The following is a 23,757-nucleotide window of genomic DNA, read 5'->3' as shown; positions in this document are numbered from 1 at the left end:
GTAAGAGATATTATGTTAACTAACATACCTGAAGTACATGTGATACAATTAAAAACATTTATTTATCAAAAAAAGACAAAGGAGCCAATTAGTTGTTAAGCAGCAAGCACAAATTGGAAAACATTTATGATTAAAATTACAGTAATTTGGTTTGCATAGTTCTAAAACACTTAAATTTGTTGAATAATAATCACTGGGGACAAACATTGGTCTTAAATGTACCATGATGAGTTAATACTTATCGGATTTGTACTATTTTCAATGAAATGTATGGTTTATGTGTTGTGTAATTTTCCTTTTAAATGTTTACATGATGAGTTACGTCTTTGGAGGAGGTTTTGTTAGACAGATCGACTTTACTTTTGAAAATGGATTTCTTACTTTCATAATCTAAATTGGTGTATTTTTTAAACTTGTAAAATAAAAATAATCAACCTATTTTCCCATGAAAATATAAATGACCCATTATCATAGATGGATTATTTATATGAATATGAAACGGTAAACGTACACTCAGTTGTATGTTATCAGATAATAAAATACACTTTAAGCTCAGTGACAAATATTAATCTCTCTAATCCCAACATAACACTGAGAATGCATGAGCGATCATTCACAACCTGACACAGAAGAGCCATGCAAAACTATTTAATTTCCTTCATATCTATCAAACACAATTATTTGATAGTGATGAAGCAGAAACAACACAACAGTACAAACATTCAATAAACTGTTCATTGTAAGAAGACACTTATGTTCACAGTTTTGACACTATCCAGTAGGGACAGGCTAAAAAAAAAGGCAGAATTGTCAAACACATATGTAGGAAAACATATTATTCCTTGAGCACCTTCAGATCTGTAACGAACTGATTCGAGGATTGATATGGAGTGTCACATAATACTGCAAGAAAACCATAAAATGGGTTCATTTTGCATCATGAAAGGACTCGTCAGGTACTTGTGCTCTACAGAGGATGTGCTGATGAAGTTTCCCACGTTTTGATTTACAGTAACTCCACTAGAGGGCACCTTCACATATGACTGAAGTGGAGTGGTTTTCTTGAGAAGGAGCACAAATTATCTCCCGTTTCAGGCAGGTCAGGGTATTTATAGGTCATAGCACCACATAGTTGCACACAGATTGTAGCAGAAAGCAAGGACACACGCAAAAGTTTGCTCCATCACGTAAAAGTTCAGTTGTACTGAGCTACGTCACAGTCATCTAAACAGCAATTAATAATCAACGTTAAGGGTTGCTTTTTGAGCAGAAATTGTTTTCAAAGCATCAGACAAACATTATTGGCTGAAACAAACTTCTAAACAGAAACCAGAGCTTACCCCTGATTATTTTTCTTTCAGGGCAGACACAACGTCTCAGGTGAGAGTGCACTGCTCCGGTGTTGATCTCGGCGTTCTGTGGTTTGTTTGTTCATATCGTCTCTGGTGTCGTAGCAGTGACATCAGCAGTTCACCCCCCAGCGAGCAGCTAACACAAGTAAACACTGGGCTCAGCTGGGGGTCCCGTTATGTGCCAGGCTTCTCCAATAGGTCATGTTGGCTTTTAGTGTCTGTTGACGGGATTGTGTTGTGGCAGTATAGTTGTTCAGAGGCAATTTGTAAACAGCTATATGCAAATGGACAAGTGGGTTGTTATTCAACCAAGGCAGGTATCCTTTCATGAAATCGTATGGATCTAACTGCATGAGATACCTAGTCAATGTTGCTCGTAAGGAGCTCATCTGAGTCAATGTATTCACATGAAGTCCAACAGCATATCGAGACAAAAAAAGAAGGAACACTTCCCGAATAGAAAGTGGTGGTTTTGTAGTTGCTTGTCTTCCAGCGAGAAGGCACAGGATGGGAAAATACTGAAGCTGTTGTGTGGGGTCGGAGACTGAGGATACTGTGACACCAAGTCCTGCTTATGTCACTCCTGGCTGGCTCGCCGCCTCTCCAGCGTCATTTTAAGTTCCTCATTAAGTGCTGTGGAGATAGAAACAGGGGCGTCAATTGGGTATGGCAAGGTACGGCAGCCGCCACACCTTGGCTTCAAGGGAAAATGTAAATGTTTGTTTTTTAAATACATTTATGGAATTACTCTGTGTCTATTTGTATTGATTATTCTATTACTTAATACATATAGAATAACTACAAATTCAAATCAGAACAACATGATCGATTTCACTAGCAAACACTGCAAAAACTCAAAATCTTAACAAGAATATTTGTCTTATTTCTAGTTAAAATGTCTTATTTTTTGTCGAAATAAATCTCATTAAATTTAGGACAAGACTCAAAAACAAACATTTTCACCTGTTTCAAGTAGATTTTCACTTAAAATAAGAAAAAAAAATAAGAAAATTTACTTGAAAAAGGTGAAAATGGTCAAATAACAAGTTATTTTTCTGGTGATGACTCTTGTTTTAAGTGTAATGAGATTTTTTGACTAAAAATGAGACATTTTAACTAGAAATAAGACAAATATTCCTGGTAAGATTTTGAGTTTTTGCAGTGAGCGAGACTGCATTTGAAAAAGTTCAAATTTTCTTGACCACAGATAAGCTACTGTACATAGAGGACTTCTGTGATGAGTATTTGCTGGACGTGTTGATTGATACTCTAGTTAAGTTCTGTGACTCGTAACCTTGCCATACCTTAGCTTCCACTGAATTGACGCCACTGAGTAGAAACACTGAGCTGAAACCGCTACAGAGCGACTGCGGCAGAGTAGGGTAATGTACCAGCCACTTACTGTGTGCAAGAGGCGAAGGGGAGAGGATGAGCCGTCTCATCGGGTTGGTGGGCGAAGCCGGCACTGGCGAGGTCAGGATTCGTCGGTCCGGGGCAGGTGACCTTGACAGGGGGCTACTACACCAACGATCTGAACGGAAATGAAAGCAGAGATTATCTCGGCTGTCGGTCTCTGTGTTTGCGTGGTTTATGTGAGCAGCACTAACCTTTTGGAGGCAGGGCAGGGGCCTTGGGCAGGGGGCTGGTGGGAGCAGTGTGGAGAATGCGCTCCCCATTTTCATCATTAGCAGACACATATGCTGAGTACACAAACAAATTGGACATGTGTGCCGAGTCATCACCTCAGAGATGACTTGTACGATTTGAAAAAACTAAACAAAAGACACAGATACATAAAATAAAACAGCTGTGTATTCGAGTGTCTCCTCACTGATATTCTCCTCATAAGGCTCCTCCAGTAGGAAAGGCTGCAGAGTGCCTGCTGTCTTCTCTACCAAGGCATCAATGACCTCATGAAGTGTAGCACAGGGAATCTGTGAGAAAAAATCCATAAATTATGAGCCTGATTTTGATGGTTTAATTGCAGTTTATGGTCAGATTTGCTCAGTGACAGTGCTGCTCTCCCACTGTTCTGCCTTGGGGGGTAGTAACAGATGTTGATGTCTATTCAGCACCATGTTTTATTCAGTGTTGACTAAATAAAGCAGCCAGTGACCACAGACATGACGGATTTAATGCTGGCTGTTCGCTGTTGGCAGTATAGGGAAAGGACCGTCCTCAGCTTGTGCAGCGCTGGAATGCTTCGTGAAAGCTCACACTGCCAAGTGAATGTCGCATCTCTGAGGGATTGTTGTGAATGCACAGCTGGTGACTGGAGGGAGAATGAAGAGGGTTCTTCTACAGTGTGTTCATAATGTGAAAGTGGGTTGCTATTACCCGCATCAGTTAGTAAGAAATAACTTGTTTCCAGCTTAAGTACATTAATCAATGCTGTTCCTTTACACTGGAGACTCTTGCTTATTAGATCCAAGTGGTGACTTTTTTCAAATACTATTAACCTACATTGTGTTTTTTAATCAGGCTGTGAACATTTTTCAAAGCAAGAGCCCACTGTGTGTGCATTTAAAAGTTAGTTTTTTTTTAGTTTGGAGGTAATAACAGAGGTAAACATTTTTCTTACATTACATCAACCCCTATTGTCATCTTTTGTCTGAAATGCTGAATTTTAGCTCCAGTTTCTCAACAACAATTTTGTAGGATTTTGCAGCCTGTGATTGTACGTCACAATATTTTTCTACATTGGGCTCTGGGCCAGTACCAGAGGTGCTGGAGCGAAGATGAGGAGAAAGAAATAGCTCAAATCGATTCAATTCAAGTGCCAGTTTACAACTAAAGTCATCTAAGCAACCCAACAAGTTCAATGCAGTCTCTCTGCAGCAGCTTTTCCTTCAGGAAATAAAAAAATCAACTCCAGTATAAGATTGCATTGCCTATTTGATTTGCAACAACCATCAAAGCAGTCCCTATAAACACTGCAAAGGAAAGAAAGAGTAACTCATTTACATTTTGTATATTCTACATGCACAAAAAAATACATCATGCTGACAGAAAATAAATAAACCTCAAAGAATAATATATATTGTCAAACAGACAGTCCGCATCTGCAGAGTAATGAGCCCTGATACTAAATCATTTAATGATGAAGTTGAATTACTAAACACACCTTGATTAGTGTATAAAAACCTTTTTATAACATAAACAATATTAATCTCATCAAATGTTTAATAAGTTGTATTTATAGTATACTTACAGGATTTTCCACATCAATGACATAACCACCTTGATCCCTCTGAGTGACCCTGTAATGTCTGAACACTGACCTGGAGCCAGAAGGAGAAGCAAACAGCATTTTAGCAGGATGTGGGGGTCATGTGCAGGGATTCTTCCCACTTTGGCATCGTGATATTCAGCATGTATCTACCCATTGAGGTCTTGCCGAGTAGTGACAGCCAGCGAGCATCCGTCTCTACCTGGACGAAGCAACATGTTGCCACAGTCGGGGTGTCTCTCTAAGAGGACTTCAGCCTCTGTGCGTGAGACAGGACGAAAACACCTGCAGGTAGAAGATGACATTTTAAGAGCAATGTGGCAATGCAGACACACTAAAAGCACAGCGCTGCATCTTTTCAATGTGAAGCAGAGGCCAACTCACGGTGGGATCTCTCCCACTAAAGGAACTGAGAGAGGCGAAGGAGGAGCTCGTGCAGGGTTGCGAGACCTCCTCCTGGATCTTTCTTTGTCCACAACCTCCCTCAGCATTTGTAGTTGCCCTGGCAGCAACGTGAGGCAGGACGGCACATTCAGCTGGGATTGGAAAGAACAGGGAGCATTTATAAGACAACCCATGAAACGGATAGTGCTGATGTAGGTGCAGCGAGGCTAAAAAAGATTGATATTCACATCTATAACAGAGTAGAGGAAACCTTTCCACAGCTCCCGGGATTCTAAGTTTGGTGCCTAAAAGAGACAAGGGTAGTTTTAATCTTTGTTAAAGTATGTTAACTTCAATTTGAGTGTGTGAATTGAGCAGCATACTGTGAGCTTGGTCTCCCCATCCTTCATGCGGAGAATGAGTCTGGCTGCCTCCAGGTTTCTGTCCCGACTACAGTCGTCCTTCAGGGACACAAATCCATTGAGGTCCAGCTTTTCCACATACTGTTTATACACAAATATACAGGTCAGTGTCAGCACAGAATACACAAGGAAGACGTTACACAATCTGGAGCTTACGTGAGTGTCCTTGGCATTGTTGAAGAAATATAAAGAATTCCCACAAAGACAGGTCCACAGCCGCCTGGATCCCTGTCACATACAGATGGACAAAGACATACGCAAACATGGAAGAGAAGAAAAGCTGCTGTTTGGCCACATCTGTGTTATGGAAATGTCTCTCAGTATCACACCCACATTTCCTGTCCCAAGAGAGGGATATAATTGAGGCTCAGCTGCTGACAGTCTCGGAGCATGGATCCCTGCAATACCCTGCACCTGAACCATTCTCACATTACATGTATGCGTTGCATTAAAATGAGCCTAATGAATGATGCTTGGGCTCTGGGGAATAGGTATCACCATTTATCACCTGACAGTGAGAAGCACTCAAAAGACAAAAGAATCAATGAGCTATAGGCTATGGCCAATTTTACTGCATGCAAGTTTTGATATTGACATATTGGAAAGGAACTTTGAGGATCTGGCTGTAGGAAACATTCTCAATGATAAAACATGTTTCACATTCTGTTTGCAGCATGCACAAGATGCCATGTTATGATGACACACACACATATACACAGGCATTGCTCATACGGCGTAACAGATACATGCCAGGCAACGATTTGACATCTGTCACTGTCGGGATTCCTATTTCATAAACTACCAGTTTGGACATTCTTGCATGCTTTCTTTTCATAATCTTAATCTCTTTTCTAAAAGATAAAAAGAATAAATATTTAAAAAAAAAAAATCCCATTGAATCCACCTGCACTGCTGTTTCGCCTCGCCCATCTAGCACAGCGAGGAAGTTGACAGTTCTCCGGGAATCATGGAGGCTGATTTATGGTTCCGCGTTACACCAACGCAGAGCCTACGGCGGAGGTGCGCGTCGCCGCGTACCCTACGGCGTAGGCTCTGCGTCGATTTAACGTGGAACCATAATTCAGGCTTTAGCTGGACACACACACACAAGCGCACGTTTCCCCATGATGACACGAGCCTCGACCCCGCCACGACACCCTACCTTCTCTTTCGGGGCTCGCTTCTCCAGGTATCCCTCGTAGTAGCAGGGCGGGAGCTGCGCCCGGGGGCCCCCCGGGCCGGAGCGCTGCCTGACGGCTGCAGCCGCCATCAGTGTCGCTGGCAGGGCACCGGCGGAGGACAAAGGGGCGCGGAGCAGTTGTGGGGCGGACACGCCTTCCCCGACGAGACGCTGCCCTGGTGGCGGGGATCCAACAGCTGGCCGAGCCTGCTGGGTCTGCGGGGCATGCACCAGATTAAACATGCGAGGGCTGTGGGATGATGATGCCTTAAGAGGGGATGTTTACCAAACCAGGTGGGGTACATATGAAACACATGCATCTATTAACATTCATGAATAATGTGACGCTAATAAAAAAAACTCACTATAAAGACCATTTGTGCTCAGTTAGTTATTGGAGTATTGATACTAGCACGTGTCCATGTGTGGTGAATATGCTGGTGTTGAGACGAAGGAGGGTTTTTAGTTATTACTTATTGTTTAATCAAATAAAACAAGTGTTACAGACTGCATGAAAAGTACAATACATAAAAAACGATTGCGTAATTGTCAAAATTACTTTACATTTATTAAAGAAAATGAACAGTTTATATCATACACAAACATACAATACACAAGATTACATTTAGGAAAGAGGTAATCCACGCATTTTGCAGACAATCCAGGCTAATCCCACGTTTAACCTTCCCATAGTGTCACAGTTAAATAAGACTAAAGACCGAATAAAGATGCATGCAAATAAAAGTTACATTTATTCCACAGAAAAATATTTATTGCAAATGTGCATAATGGCATAAAGCTTTAAGGCTGTTAATACTTCATTAATATTGCAGAGGTGACATATTTTAGCGTTTAGTAATGTCAGCTGCAGCACTCAACTCCTTCAGTTGTGTCAGGAGCGTCTCTAAAATATTGATTTTTAGCCCTTTATTTCACAATATTATTCATCATCATCATATTTATCATTAATGTTTTACAAGGTGGATTATATCATCACATCGCAGACCTTCCTCCTCATACACTCAAACTCAGGACTTCAAATTTGGCGTAACAGGGTATGCAAATCCACATCTGAACCACAGATATCCATCAGTGGGTTCTAAACATAACATAAATAAAAAGAAACATGCAAATATAACATTACAAAAGGACCAAATAAAGATTTTGTTCCATGTATGGACTAAGAGACTAGTTTTCAGAGGCACCAGGAGCTTTGGGCAGATAATGAGAAAGGGAGAGGGGGGCAGGTGGTGAATAAAGAGTGGTGGGGGAGGGCATAATCCACTGCTGTGTGCCCTTCCCCGTTGAAAAGACATGTCAGTTCCACTCATAGTTTAAATAAAGATGGTAAGATGAGTGGGGAAGGGGCGGACCAACAAGGGGATCATGACAAGGAGAGAAAGTTGGCATTTTAATGAAAAGCAAAACCCTGACAGTTCATAGTTTGCTTGTAATAGGCTTAATCGGAACTGAAACCAGCCATTGTGTAAAAGACCTCCCTCATTATTTGTAAATTCAGTTTACAATCACTAGGAGATAGCATGCTTCGTCATGTCTGGTGCGCAGTCCGTCTGAAAATGGAGGCACGTACAACAACGCCAAGCGCACTTCACATTAATTTCCATGCTCCAAATCAGAACCAGGCTTACGCAGCAATGAGAGGAAAAGAAAATCACAAATAGAAAATTCATGGACAGACACTTCAGAGAAAAGCTGTGAAAACATTCTGAGCTGCACAGCGCCAGCAGCATCAATAGAGCCTGAGGAACCGGACAACTAAAGGGCATCATGGTGTTGGCCTCGGTCTCACGCTCACTAACCAAGTGGGTAAAAATTAGTGTATAAAATGTAAAAGATTTATTTTTAACATGTACATGAAACTGAGTGCAATACACCCGTTTCAAAACAAATTCGATCTATTGCAATTATGGAATTCGGACAACTTTTGTCAGGCATTGGTGATAAGGATAATGAGGGCAGACTGCTTTCAACAACAACTCAATTTGACTCATGGTTAACAATACGTTTGATAAATATAATGTAGTGTACTATTATTGGGATATCTCAGCACTTATGCACTATAGAACAGTTAATTAGACTTGCATAAGTTGTCATTTAAACCAAGGAGAGGCTACATGACCTGTTCATTAAGAAATATTTGACAGAAATAATGCCAGTACCACAGAAGCAAGGAGCTAAGAAGAAGTCCTTGCACACGACCACCAGATGGCAGTAAAGGATGGTCTGAAACATCTGCAAAGCCAGACAACGCCCCCTGTTGACTTACAAAAGTCTTTGATCAACAACAGTGCTGAAGTCTGCAGGCACAAAGGTTAAAAATGGGTGTGTAAAAAATGTAAGCAGTTTCAAAAGGAATAATACGCAGAACAAGATGTCATATATTGAATAAAATAGAATAAGAAAAATTGAGTATATTCACTGTTGCACATGTCAAACACATGCCACTGTCTCAGGGTCACTTGCCTTCAGTTTTGGTTGTCGAGGTGTAGTGTACAAAGTGCGTAGGTGCAAAGAGAAAGATAGTAAAGACTCATATTGTTAATGCACCCAAAAACACGGCATTCTTTTTCTGAACAAACATCCCACTGTGCTTAATGTTCTCACAATTATAAATTCATTAAATCTTTGCAGAATAGAAACATTGTGTTGTCATTTGGTCACTTCCTTGCAATATCTACCCTTTCATTACCATAAAGAAAAATGTATCCTTTGGTTGATACTCTTAAAACCTTGATCACCCTCCGTTTTTCCACTTCATCCAGATGTTGCCAGATGTTTTAATGTGTCAGGGGCACCACCACTTCAACATAGTTGTTGGGAAAGAATCCACTTTTTCCACGAAGTGCTCCTTCATACCAGTTGTCGTCGATTTGACTGACCAAAGTGATGATGTCGCCCTCGCGAAAGCCCAGCTCCCCATCATTCTCCGGCTCAAAGTCATACAGGGCTTTACAGCATGGCTCAGCTGGAGAAAGAGAAACACAAGTAAAGACAAACAAGCAGGGACAGAGTAGGATCAAATATGCGGTCCATCCACAAGAAGAACTTCTGAAATTTCTCCAACAATATTAGTACATACTTTGAAAGCTGTTCATTAGACTCAAACTGCTACTGGTATATGACTTCCAGTGGCACCCCAGAACAGATGACCAACACAAACCATTAAGACAGGAATTGTTAAATGTCATGACTTGTGAGTTAGTGCAGTGTGCTAATAAGAATCCTTCTGAATCTCAAGACCGAACTGAAAGTACTGACATGATGCATAAAATGTTTGTCATCCAACTAGTACAGGGGTCGGCAAACCGCGGGTCTAGAGCCGCATGCGGCTCTTTAGCGCCGCCCTAGTGGCTCCCTGGAGCTTTTTCAAAAATGTTTGACCTTTTTTTTCTTCCTTTTTTCTTCTTTTTTCTTTTTTTCCTTTTTTTCTCTTTTTTACTCTTTTTTTGTTATTTTTTCTTCTTTTTTCCTTTTTATTTTTCTTCTTTTTTTTCCTTTTTTTCTTCCTTTTTCCTTTCCTTTTCAATCTCGACATTTCAACTTTTTTCTCGAGATTGTACTTCAACATTAATCTCGACATTTCGACTTTTTTCTCGACATTTCGACTTTTTTCTCGACATTTCAACTTTTTTCTCAAGATTGTACTTCAACATTAATCTTGACATTTCAACTTTTCTCTCAAAATTTCGACATTTTTCTCGACATTTCGACTTTTTTCTTGACATTTTGACTTTTTTCTCGAGAATTTCTACATTTTTCTCGAAGTACATAATGAAAAAAAAAATCTTCCCCCAGTTATAACTAATATAGAAACATGAAGCATGTGTTGCCTTCATTCTATGGCTGATACAAGACTTCTCATTTTTGCGGCTCCAGACATATTTGTTTTTTTGTGTTTTCGGTCCAATATGGCTCTTTCAACATTTTGGGTTGCCGACCCCTGAACTAGAATTATGCCCACTAAGGTTTCAGCGAGGATTTCTTTTCCACACTTATTTGAGAGTCAACCCATAGGTCATGATTCTTCCTGAGATTCAGAAGTTTTAGTGTTCAGTGAGTGACCCCAAAAGCATTTTTCTTAAAAAAAAAATCTTGCTATAGTTTTAGTGAGGAGCTCCAGTCGCAGGTCAGTAGAAGCATCAGTATGTTTTGCTTCGCTGACGACTCTGCATCTCCCTGCTAGGTGAAAAGCAACAGACACACTTGTATCCTATTATGTTCTGACCCGTTGAGCTGGACACAGCTGACACAATAAACACCATTCAACACCGTTAGTAAATACTTAACTACAAAGACAGACAGCCTCTGTTACACATGTGTGCAACCAAGAATGAAAGCAGTAAAATGACCCTCTTATATCAGTGACACAATCTCCATCTGTCCACTCACGGGGTCTGTTCCTGATAGAGGTTCTTTTGACGGATGGTACTGGATATTGTGCTGGGGCTGTTTATGGTGCAGAAGGACACAAATCTGTCAGAAGAATGACAGACCTGCAAACACACCTTTCTGGTACACGGACACACCCCCACATATAACAGAACAACAAAAGAGACAAAAGTAACTTCACCAGCAGAGTAAGCTGGAGGGCAAGCTGGAGAAGATGAATATCCTCCGTTTGAGTGTTCCAGCTCGCCGTAGTCCAAGGCTGGTCTGGGTTTGGCACTGTATGTACGCTTGGGACGAGACTGAGCGTCATTTACCCTGCACAGAATCAGAATAAAAAGCTTTATGTCACTGTTCTCAATACAATACAAATATGGCCAAGTTAGACAGATAATGTGCCCATTTATATGCCCTATCCTTGGGGACCGTTTTGGTGCGAGCTGTCCAGTTTTGGAGATACTGACTATAGAGGTGACCGTCTTCTCTTAGGAAGAACTTCACGGTGCTTGGGTTGTGGTGCTCAAAGTGGAAAAATGGGATTCACATATAGTAAAAAAAAAAATAAAAAATAAAATCTAGTGATTGGCAAAGAATTCATATATCAATATCCATGTTGCTTATTGGTATCCATATTTATTGATATAACTATATAAATTCAAGCTCAACAGACATGTAAAAAAAGGAAAACTGCCAACAGTTAGAAAACATGAGATTTCTAAGTCATGTTTATCTTCTCATTTGCTTATTCATTATGATTATTGTGCAAGAACTAAACCCTGTTGACATCCCACCGTGTATATACTTTAAAAACTCATCTGAAGAACTTCAGACACCCACCTAGTTCCCCACATCTTTACTTGTTTTTAAGTGCACTGACTGTTTTTATATCTTTATATTTTTCATTTGGCTGCTCGTATAAACCGGAGCACTAAAACTGCTACCCGTATTTGAAAACCTCCTTACATTCAGCCTCTTATCTCCCAACACAACTTCAGCCAACATTATTCTAAGAATGTAAGTGTGCAGGACATTTCTGCAGTGGTGGCCAAAGGATTTGGTAGTGATTCAATTTCTTAATGTCAGGAGAAGTTGCTGTTGGAGAACATTTTAAAACTATTCTTTTTGTTCTTTTGGTATAATTGTGAGTGAATCTACTCGCTTAGAAAAGCAGCCCTAAATGTGTATGGTCGTAGAATGTTTCACAACACTCATGGTAATATTCACCTTTTCTTCAGCGTAAAATCAATTTAATAGATTTCAGCTGGAAGCTGGCTTCATCCAGGAAAATAACTTTGCATGGTCCTGAAGAGTTCCAGTCTGTCCTGTGGTTTATTTGCTTCCTTTCTTAACAGACTTTACAGCCATGACTGAGTAGCAGGATGTAAACAGTCATAAATCAAAGCATACACGTTCGTATTGGACAATCTAATGAACTTGCGTCACATGTATACCAAAAGTGTAACTGTTTGCCCAGATCTGCAATCCCTTGTGTCGCTTGTTCCTGACACCCATCCCTAAAGACTGGGTTACAACTTCCAGGCAGATATTGCTGTTAAACTTTAGCAAATGTGCAGCTTTGGCAGTTTGAGGACAATAATCAGTAATTTCCATCTCCCTTATTTAACACATCTAGACTGAAAAGGGTCAATAAAAAGGTTGAAAACTCCATGTAGCAACTATGATCAAAACAAAGTGATATCAGTACAGTGAAACAGAAGGAATAAAACCTTTACATTTAAATAAAGAATTAAATTCACCTTGAAAACAAAAATGTTTGATTATGGAAGCTACAATTTATGCTGACATTCAAAAGCCAAAAAGTCTGCCATTTCCCAAAAAATATTTCAAGTGCTGACCTTTCTCTCAGTTTGTCAGTAACTTCCTCCAGGATCTGTGAGGCCTGTTTATGGTACTGCAGCAGAGACTCCACAAAGGCCGACAGCTGGCTCACCTGCTCCTCCTGCATGAGTACAAACAAGATTTCAGACAAATAAAATCATAGAAACAAGTCTGTCTGTTTAGCCATAAACTTTTTTCAAGTAAATATTACTTCCTTATTATTCTCACTTGTTCATTGTGAGGTCAAAATAATGGCTTCATGCAAAAAGCTTTAGAAGTGACACGAAGACAGTAAACAGCAGAGCAAACAGGTTTTACAAGCTTTGCATTGCGTAACCCACTGTGGGGAAAAAAAAAAAAAAGTCATGTCAGCTGCTACATAACATCCTTAAAAATGTGTCTTGTTGTCTGAGAAACTGTGAGCTGCTGGTAACATGCATTTGTAACGCATGAAGTCAGAGATGCTGGCTAGAAAACACTTTTCAGCTAACAAACATAAAAAGGCCTAGTTTTGTTCTTACACGTAAACTATAACCAGTTTTTTTGCAACAGAAATTCTGATTTCATGGGCAGAAAGTTCAGGTCTTACTTTTCCAAATAATTATACTAACTTATCTCTGTGCTTCGATCAAATGCTTTTATTTAGTGATTAGGACATCATATTGCATTAAATAATAATATTTTTCTCTGGAAAAAATGTTTCAAACTCTTGGCTATCAAAAACTGAACTCTTGCAAAACTGCAAAACTGAACTCTTGATTCCTAATTTAGTCATTTACACTCAGAATAGGTGCGTTTCCACTAGCAGGAGTTCAGGCTAAACCTGCCAGAAAGTAACCAGTCATGGGACTGATCCTCTTTTCAGTCTCCTCAGCCAGCATGTCCCTATGACACCGTAGCGCCACACAAGAACCTCTGGTTGGACCTTTGGTAATGCACATTTTTTGGTCAGGAACATACAAAAAGACGATAAAGAAGAATGCAGCAAAAGAACAAAGAAAAGAAGACACACAAACAATGGATGCTACAAGGTCTGAGCGATAAACCATACATTTACCGTTACCAACATTTACTGCGATGACCGACGACAATTTTCCCAAGTCATAAAATTCTGTTTTGATTAAAAAAAAAGAAACGTCTTTTTGTCTATTTTAACTGAATGCTGATTGTGCATGCACTGTCATGCATTGAGCGTGAGACTCAAGCACTCTCACGCCACACACTGCATTTCTCACAGAGTAATTAACTTTGCCGCACCCCAAATCCAACAGCCTATCTTGCAAACGAGTCAAGGTACACCTCTGTGCATTGAGCTCTCAGTTACCAACCTATCACCCAATCAGAAAATGCGAGATCGTAGAGATTGACATTAAAAGAAAACTCCTTGACAGACCTCTACAATACGCCAACAAAACCTGAACCGACTTGCTGGTCCAGCTAGTGGAAACATGCCTAATGAAACATTTCTTTGAAGCCATTATACTTGTTGACGTTGAATCTTTTAAAGTACGGTTGGCTTTTTTGGGGGTCATAAATTAATAACAGTGTCATCTTTAATAGAGGCACAACCAATGACATTGCGCAAACACACCCCTAGGGGTTTACCAAGAGCTTTCAATATATGAAAGGTAAACTTGTAACAGTGCAAACTTACGTCAGTTTCTAGTAGGTCATGCATGGATCTCTCAGCCAGCTCTTTGGACTCGTGGAACTTCTCCAGGGACTGCCTGATCTCTTCATCTTGGATTTTACCTTGACGTTTCTTTTTGTAATCGTAGTCAAGACGCCGGCCCTCCAACTTCTTAAGCTGGTGCTTGTGGTATTAAAGACATGTGACTGGAATTATTTTCACTTACAGGTATTCATGACTGTTTTAAGAAAAATGCTTTTTGGTTTAATTGTGATGCAAATATATTAAAGGCATCTCTTCTGTTATGCAACTGAACTTCCAATGTTTTCAATGCAAGTACAGAAAACACAGTCTGAGTAGATCGCTGTTCAATGCCGAGACTAAACACGTAGATTTTTGATTTTACCTGAATATCTTTGATATCCTTTTCAGCAACTGCTTGAAGTGGATCAATAAAATTCTGCTTAACATCAATATCCAGAGAGTCCTTGACCTCGGCCATTCTCTTCATCCCTTCACCAACATCTACCAGAGCCCCGCCTTAAAAAACACACACAAATGTCAGTATTTGAAGTACGGGACACAAGTAGTCAGCCATAAAATTAAGGCACACACATGGGATTTTCCAGTATAAACAGACACAATCTTTTCTGAAGCACTCACGGACAAAATCACAAATTATCACCTTGAAACTTAAGTTAATTTTGTAAACATTTTTTAAATATTACAATATCCATCTGCAGAAAAGTCAAATCTTATAATGCCATTTGTTATCACTTTCATGCAGACCCTCTCCTTAGTGTCTTATTTCTTTTCACTTATTTAACAGACTGTCATTCTTACCAAAGTTCGTGTCCTTGCCCATGTCCCATCCATATTTAGTCATGCATTCTCCCAGAAGGCCCTCAGGCTGTGGATATCCTGGACTATTCACCTGCCCACGGATTTTGGACACTGTGTTGAGCATAGAGAGCTTAGCTCTTGTTGCTGGGTTGGGCTGGAGATACTCTGATGTTTTACCGATGACATCCACTATTGCTTTGCTGGTAACATCTGCTTTCTGTTGGTGCACAATAAAAGACATTGATTACATTTCTGAGACTGAGTCAAATTAACCTGAAGAATATTATTTTACATTATTCAATAGCAAGAAAAAAGTATGTGAACTCTTGGTGTTAATAGTTGGTGGAATTTCCTTTGGGAACAATTATGTCAACATGAGTCTTTGGTAGGTCTGGATCTGACCTGCACAATGTTCAGGAGGAATTTTTGATGAGTCCTCTTCAAAGAACTGCTACAGCTTAGACACACTTGTACTAAGTCTGGTTTCAATGGCTCTCAGGTCATTCCACAACATCTTTATCAGGTTAATAACTGTCGTCCAAACAATGGATTTTCCTGTTAGAAAACGTCTGGCAGATTACTTTGATGCTTTTGGTCAATGCTGTGCTATAGCACCCCACTTCTGCTAAGCTTCATCTTGCAGATATCTATAGGTGCACTTCTTACTACTGTAGTGGAGAAAAGGATTGTGGCTAAGCAGATCAGATCACATTTTATGGCAAATTAATTAAGAAGAACCGTAAATTCAAAGAAGCTCACATACTTTTTCTTACCACTATCAAATATTGCCTTTAATGCATGCATTATTCTGCAAAGATAATGATTAAACATATGAAATACCTTTTCAAGGTCTTTGAAGTCTTCGTCCAGTTTGGTTCCTTCGGCTCCGCCAACTTTCTCACTCATCAACTGTGAATAGAGCAAATGGAAATCATTGAGTTTTTGATCTTCGTGAAGGTTTACTTAGAATAAGGGTCACCAATGTGAGGATAAATCAATCCTAATTTAACATAATTCAAAATGTGTGCAGTATACATAGGTGAATCTACTGTTAGATTTATTGGTTATAAGCACTGAAACAGGACTTTGACAGAAGGAACAGTAGCCTACTGAAATCACCCCTGGGCTACTCATATAACCATTAATTAATATAATGAAGCTTATATCAATTTAGGAGAGATTAGCCTTTTTCACCATCTAAAATGTGAATAAAAAGGCACTAGCCAGACCACCAAATGATTTAATGCCACTTTTTCCACACTGCCGACAAATTTGGGAAGCTGCCAACATATGGCCAGATGGGAGGCACATCAGTGTTCAATTAGTACTGATTAAGTTTGAGTGGGGAAAGTGGGACCCCAAAAGAGCAATACAACCTACCGGTATATAAATTCAACCTAAAATTGCAAAGAGCCCTTGGTGTTCCGGTGTTGGTGGTACCAAACCCAGTGTTACAGTATGCTTTAAGTGGAGCTAGAAGCATTACAGTCTATTGGCTGGCTGACAAAGATTTGTCACTTCCATGTGAAGCCTAAAATGCACGACTTCAAAATACAGTGCTGAGGACTTGAGAAATTCTTGTCCATTCTGAACAGAGTTGTGTTGTGTTCTTTTTTATTTTATTTGTTGTATCATGCTATTACACAGCTGACGCAGCAATAGCTGTAGGGTCTTAACATGTGACAATAGAAATACAAGCCAGGTCATGGGTTAGGGTTTAATATTGTACTACCAACCAGAATTCAGTGGAAACGTGAGATTAGTTTAACATTAATGTAAGCTCCTTTACTTCTCTACAAATGTTAACCTGAAAGTAGACAGCTGCTTAGTAAAGACTCCACAGACGAGTTGGTAGGGCTGACACAATTTTATTTGAGAGTTATTTGTCAAACATGATGTCCCTGTAAATGTTTGTGCAACTATATCTGTGCTAATGATTTACCTAATTCTTACAAAAGAGAAAAAAGATTTTTAATTAAAAAGAAAAAAAAAGAAGACTTTTTTTGCCTGGCTTCTCAACAAAAACTATACATTGCAAATGTAATATATTCAGTTAAAACTGTGTACAACACATTATAAACACTATGAACTTCACTCAATTTATTTAACAGAGGAAATGTGCAATTGTTACGAATAATTGTCAATATTAACCAGTTGTTTAAACCATAATACAAAGATATTATGATTTTACTGACAAAGAAATGATCATCATAAAATCTCAAATTCTCAATTGCGGCCGGTTTAACTGTAGAGTCAGTTTTAGCAATATTCTGCAGGCCGAATCCACCTCGGAGACAAAGTCAACTACAAAACTGAATTTCCCAAGCTAGAGGAACTGGACACTTTTGTTGGACACTTTGCGGTTCACAAGATTGTGAAAAGGGGGCAGACTAAATAAAGGAATACAAATGATTCCTTTGTTTGAGAGCATGTATTTGTCTGAAGTGACTACGAAATCAGAAACTCTGTCACAACCTAATTCGGGGCCATCTAAATCTGAAAAGAGCTCTTTCAATTAGGCATTCATATCCTCTAGATGCTGCGGCACCATAGACCATGATCAGAGTAAAATTATCCAGCATCTTTATATCCACCTGACTTTACAATATACTGCATTTGTGTACTTTGGAAGTGGGTAGTGTAAACCTTAACAGTAATTTCTAAAAAGGAGGCACATCTTACAGGAGAGGGGGGTAGAGTTTCTGGCTCTACCCCATACATCCAGCTAGGGCTGGGCGATATGGACCAAAAGTCATATCTCGATATTTTCTAGCTGAATGGCGATACATATCTCGATATTTTTTCTGTGCCATAATTGGGGTTTCCCCCAAAGTATTATAGCATAGCATCTCTGTTAGCTTCATTTTTTTTTCTGAGGCAAACCCTTAAAAAAAACAGTCAGTTTTAATACAAAGCCTCATGCCAAATGTCACACAGGTTCCTTTATTAACAGAGGTCTGTACAATATCAAAATGTATAAAACAAATGAAATAAAAATAAACTGCCTGCATATAGAGAATAAAAATGCTTCTTGAATAAAATAAAACAAATATCCCTTTCCTGCATAACAATTAAATTAAAATACACTGTGCAATTAATACAATGTAGACAGTAACAGGCAGACTTTTCCACTGAGGTTGACAGTTGTGCAAATCTCAAATAAAACATTCAAGTCAATTTGCCACCAAATAAGCTATATCAAAAAAAAAAAAATTCAACATTTTTTTTTGTTTATTAAATCGATATTGTCTCGTACCATATCGCGTTTGAAAATATATCGATATATATTAAAATCTCGATATATCGCCCAGCCCTACATCCAGCTTTTTTAAACATAGCTGTACTGGAATGGTTAAAAAGGGAGCTGTTGTATCTTAATGTGGCATTTTAACCAAACCAAGTCACATTTTCATAAGACACTCTGCTTCACCTGATAGTTGTGCATTTGCCCTTAGACACAATAATGTGCAAACAAATGTCGCGCAATTTTAGCCCTACCCCGTACACAAAGGCTTCTGCCCAACCGATCCACTGAAAAGATCCCAGCCATCGGAGTGCGACATGTGATATTAGGCGCTTACATACTGGCATTTCTTTGTGGAACATTTAGCCGGTCACAGTGCCTGTATGTAAGAGCCACTTTCCAGAAAGGCGTGAAACTAAATCACCTCTTTTTTCCCACCGCCCGGAGCAGACCGAAAGGCCTGAAAAAGGAGAGACCGGTCATGTATGTGAGGGCCATCCATGTGCTTCTGTTAAAAGGGCAGTGACAATATGAAGAAAGCCGAAGCATCTTCCCCTCCACCTTTTTTATTTTCATTATTATTAATATGAGCTCAATGAACAGAACACAACGTCAGGTCACACTTTGTTTCCAGAATGCCACTTTCATGTATGCAAGGACCCATGGTTGCATTATTTTCTCTCTTGCTTGGGCCAGTATCTAAAGGCCAATGGAGTAAAACTTTTACAGAAATGTTACAGAACGCCAGTATGTAAGCGCCTATTGAAGTCACTGTTGCCTTCTGTGGTTTGCTCGTTTTACTTTGTAACCTCAGATGATCACCAGATAATTGGGTCAAGAGATCATGCACACGTTTAGTTCTCTTCCGTTTTTTGTAAGAAAAGAGCACAAATTCACAATAATCACCATTTTACGGCACTATAAACATAAAAATTTAACTCAAGTATAAATCTAGTTAATTATTATCTAATTCAGTACAGTCCCATAAATTACGTAATTGCTTCTTTTATGTGCATGTCAGTGTTTATGACTAAGAAAAACAAACAATGACAACATAATTAGTGAGGCCAGGTTTACATACATGCCCACCCATATTATATGTCAGTAATAAAACAGACCAATTACATTTGTCTGTTTGTTTCAGAAAAATAGTCATGAAAAGTCATGAAACAAGAAATGCACAACTATAACAACTGCAGAAGCTGTTTAGATCCTGGAGATAAAACTAAAAGCAGCATTCACCCGTTCTGCTACAGAATTAAACTGTTCATGCACTTCCACATAGATATATGTAGCTATTACTGGTTTATCTGGAGGAGACACTGAACTAAAACAAGAATTACACAAGGGCCCTGGGACTTCAGCATCATATATGGTCTTCTATTGGCTGGAGTGAAAAGTTAAAATATAAGAATAAATGCATCACATGTATAGAGAAGAACATGAAGCATAAGGAGAAGGACTGAAAATGGACAGCAGGACATTTGTATGTGCAACAGTGAATTGAGTGCAGAAAAGCAGATTTGAGGAGAAACGGAGAACGTTTGCACGCAGATAATAGACGATAAAGAGTTTGGCCCACTCATTTACTTTTGCTGTTGTAGCCGTTTAAATTCTAAATTTACATACCACATTGTTCACTCAGTCAATCTGGCTTCATACATTTAGAAATTGGGTTTGTGCTAAAAACCTAACGTTGGCTTTACGTCAAATTATAGTGAGGTAACATGGACTAGATGTTGGATGGTGGTTGCTTGCCAGCACTACATAATTAGTTATCCAACGTTGTGTGACGTTACAACCCGTATCCAACCAAGGACCGACTTTAATGTGTCAGCTGGGAATGGTCCGACAGTCAGTCAAGCGGAGCAGCTTCGTCGCTTACCGAAGTCGAACAACATTTTGTTAGATTTTTGAGCGCAGTCTAAAATTTGTTCACGGTCAGTAAGTACAACAAAATTCATACATCAGGCACACCTGATTATAGGGCGCACTGACAATTTTTGAGAAAAATTAAGGATTTTAAGTGATTGTCAATATGTTGACGGCTGCCTACAAACCATGTCTCAACATTGGTATCCTCAGCATCAAGTGAAGTTGGTCAGCATTATAGCAACATGACATTTGCAATCAAACTACCAGGGGTGACAAAAACAAAATAAATAACAAAACAACAAAAATAATATCTGAAACTAATGATGACAACTAATATCAGATTAGATACTAATGTGAATAAATATCAATGAAAACTCTTTTTGTCTTTTCCCACTGACACACAAGTTCACAAAAGCCTTCAGGCACACTTTTAAACGTGGAAAGCCAAAGAGCTGAGCAGGAATATGTTTCACACGAGACAAAAAGAAAGGAAAAGCAAAAGGAAATTATGTCCTGATCCGTTCACGTGATTGGAAATCTGGTCTGATCAGATGATTTCTGAATGATTGGGATTGGTTAAAAATAACCTGATGTTTTTAAGTTTCATTTCACTAAATTACATAATTTAAGTAATAGTTTCATCAATAGAGATTGACTCGGTTTTGCAGCCAGTCAAGGAACTGCAACAAATCTAGTTCAGCGTGAGCTTCAACCCGGAAGTTATCTGGTTGGTGCTCGCTCTGTTCTCCAGAAGCCACTCTCAGCTGGAGTCACAGCAGGAGAAGTTACTACTACTACTACTACTACCATTTAGCAGATGCTATCCAAAGCAACTTACAAATGAGAGAACAACACAAGCACAAAAATCACACAGGAGGATACAGCTGGATAAGTGCTGGTCAGACTGCTGAGAGTGCAGTTGGACACAGGTGCTGTCACGCCAGTGCTAGAATATCTTTTCTTGTTTATAAATAGGAAAGCTACGTCTAAGAAGACACCATCTTGATGTAAGTGCATGCATCTTACTAGATGCCGAAGTGCTCCTCAAAGAGCTGGGTCTTTAGCCTGCTCTTAAAAGTAGGTACAGACCCTGCAGATCGGGCAGAGTTTGGTAGGTCATTCCACCATCGGGGAACAACGGAGGAGAAGAGTCTGGCTACTGATTTCACTAGCTAGTGGTTGTGGTGGAAGCACCAGGCGTCTTTCACTGGCTGAGCGGAGCTGTCGAGAGGGAGTGATGCTCTGAATCAAGTAGTGAAGGTATTACGGAGCCGTTTTGCATAATAAGTTCACCTTTCCATGTCCAGACTGCAAAATAAATTGTGGGATTCTAGAGAACCAGGTGTGTTTAAGCATAAACACACCTGATTAAAAATAATTAGGTGTGTTAGAGCAGGGAAACATCTGAAACATGCATGGCAGCTGGAATGGAGAATTACCCAGAGCTGGTTACACTTACACACACTTACACACACACACGCCATTTTTATGGCACTGTTGGGATTAATAGAGAGGGCTGTGTCGGGGTAAGGCTATCCAACATAACCCCCCCCCCCCCCCCAATTTGGGGGGGATATGTTCAGAAAGACTTCATTATTTTGGGCAGCTGAGGAATCCCCTGTCACTTCCGTTGCTCTGGTAAAAACAATCATTCGTTTCACATTGGACTATTTGAAATATTTGAAAGCCCAAAACATTTACTTGAACAAATGAAAATGCTTAATAAAATTAGATTTACTTACTGATTTTAATTATCGTAAATAGTTCTAATAAACTTGATATGGACATAAATAGAAATTGCACTGTCATGTTATTCACTTGACAACAATGACTTACTGCTGATGACTCACACTATGACATATCTCATAGTTTAGTGGTTCTGACAAATAATCAACATTGATTCAAAATCTTTTAAAGTCAACAGGAACAAGGTTTAAATGACCAGATTTTTGAGGATACTTAAGCAGTATCTTCCACATGAAGATTTGGGGTTTACACCGCAGATCTGGTGTGGGTTAACCAGTACTTCAGGTTTGGAGACAGGTCATGTCAATCAGGGTTAATAGAAACCAGTGTGGTGTAGGCTATAAAAACAGCTATCAATCCAAATGCAAGTGTATTTTCTAATTCATCCTCATCAGGTCTGAATATTTGACACCAGACACTGATGAATACTAAATGGAGAATGTTCCCAGGTCAATTTTATTAGAATTAGAAAGACTTTATTGTCATTGCATGTCAGACATAAAATCAGTTTTATTACTGACAATTTGGAAGCAGAGTTGATTATATAACTTATTATATGTAATCATTTATTTTAATACCTAATGAAAGATGAGATAAACATGAACAGTAGTTGATAGTTGTGATTTACGGCTCAATACCAGCAGAAAACTAAACTAATACATGCTGTCAATCTAGCGTTTTGACGCTAATTAAGTGAAACTTGGACCGTACTTGACTGCAAACTGATGAAAAACAACCTCCCAAGTGATTCATGTATGAAGAGAAGAGATAAATATACACAATATTCACTTTCTAGCAAATTATTCACCAAATAAGTCTGTGTTGAAACTGACAGAAACGTCGCGTCCAAACATTAGCATGAGCTAATTTAAGGGTTAAAGTGAACGATACTCGTGGAAAAACAAACACATTTCCACTTCTTTTTGCACTTAACTTTAACGTGGGCTGAATACATAAAAGTTAAAGTGTCTTGTAAAAGTGTAAACGTGTTTTTATTGCTTCCCACGTTGGTAAAGTGCCTAGCTTGAAGCTAGCGCAATAAAGTCCCGCTAGCGGGCTAAATAAGTGACTTGTGTACAAAAGGAAAGAGAAAAGCTTTACCTGGCTGGCTTTGTAAAACTGTTTCTTAATTCCTGCGACCGACATCTTGTCCAGTCAGCGTGTGTCCAGCTCCAGGTCCGGGTTTGTGTGTGTGTTGCTGATCCGCGACACAAACTTTGACTCCGTGGATGGAAAGCCTGAATTATGGTCCCGCGTTAAATTGACGCAGCGCGTACGCCGTAGCTACGGCGTGGGATACGGCGTAGGGGACGCGGCGACGCGCACTTTACTACGCCGTAGGCTCTGCGTTGGTGTAACGCGGAACCATAAATCAGCCTTTAAAACTCGCCAGACAGCCTCGGCGTCCTGCTGCCCAGGGGGAGGTTCGTCCTGCTGGATAACTGGCTCCAAACCCGGAGAAAACACACACATGAGGAGTAGTCTGTACTCAGTTACCCTCTGGAACGGCTCAATTAAACAATCCACGGGATCGTAGGAGTCAGGGAGCTGCAGACTTTTGTATTTGCCAAAGGCAAGGCAAGTTTATTTGTAAAGCACAATTCAA

The 23,757-nt window shown here is 39.5% G+C and overlaps 2 protein-coding genes across 3 annotated transcripts; both read right to left on the bottom strand.

Annotated features, from left to right (window-relative positions):
• Nucleotides 1-505: 505 nt before the first annotated feature.
• On the bottom strand, nt 506-6,977 carry stap2a (signal transducing adaptor family member 2a). Its single transcript, XM_061732071.1, has 11 exons — nt 6,550-6,977; nt 5,544-5,615; nt 5,349-5,468; nt 5,214-5,270; nt 4,966-5,117; nt 4,735-4,866; nt 4,564-4,633; nt 3,184-3,286; nt 2,960-3,052; nt 2,755-2,883; nt 506-1,985 (listed from the first exon to the last, which is right to left on the bottom strand). The coding sequence occupies exons 1-11, from the start codon at nt 6,808-6,810 to the stop codon at nt 1,930-1,932; spliced, it is 1,245 nt and encodes a 414-aa protein (XP_061588055.1). The 5' UTR covers nt 6,811-6,977; the 3' UTR covers nt 506-1,929.
• A 136-nt stretch (nt 6,978-7,113) lies between these two features.
• LOC133452617 (endophilin-A2-like) lies at nt 7,114-23,411 on the bottom strand. Of its 2 annotated transcripts, XM_061732072.1 has the most exons (9): nt 23,253-23,411; nt 16,127-16,195; nt 15,287-15,503; nt 14,850-14,983; nt 14,468-14,626; nt 12,831-12,934; nt 11,159-11,292; nt 10,978-11,034; nt 7,114-9,553 (listed from the first exon to the last, which is right to left on the bottom strand). In XM_061732072.1, the coding sequence occupies exons 1-9, from the start codon at nt 23,295-23,297 to the stop codon at nt 9,366-9,368; spliced, it is 1,107 nt and encodes a 368-aa protein (XP_061588056.1). In that variant the 5' UTR covers nt 23,298-23,411; the 3' UTR covers nt 7,114-9,365. The 2 variants fall into 2 exon arrangements, with proteins under 2 accessions (XP_061588056.1, XP_061588057.1); XM_061732073.1 differs by lacking the exon at nt 10,978-11,034 and having other exon boundaries at nt 23,253-23,409.
• Nucleotides 23,412-23,757: the final 346 nt, after the last annotated feature.

The sequence above is a fragment of the Cololabis saira genome, chromosome 10, assembly GCF_033807715.1.
Source record: "Cololabis saira isolate AMF1-May2022 chromosome 10, fColSai1.1, whole genome shotgun sequence".
In the NCBI taxonomy this organism is placed as follows: domain Eukaryota; kingdom Metazoa; phylum Chordata; class Actinopteri; order Beloniformes; family Belonidae; genus Cololabis; species Cololabis saira.
The sequence above is the reverse complement of the archived record's forward strand: the minus strand, read 5'-3'. Positions and strand labels throughout refer to the sequence as shown.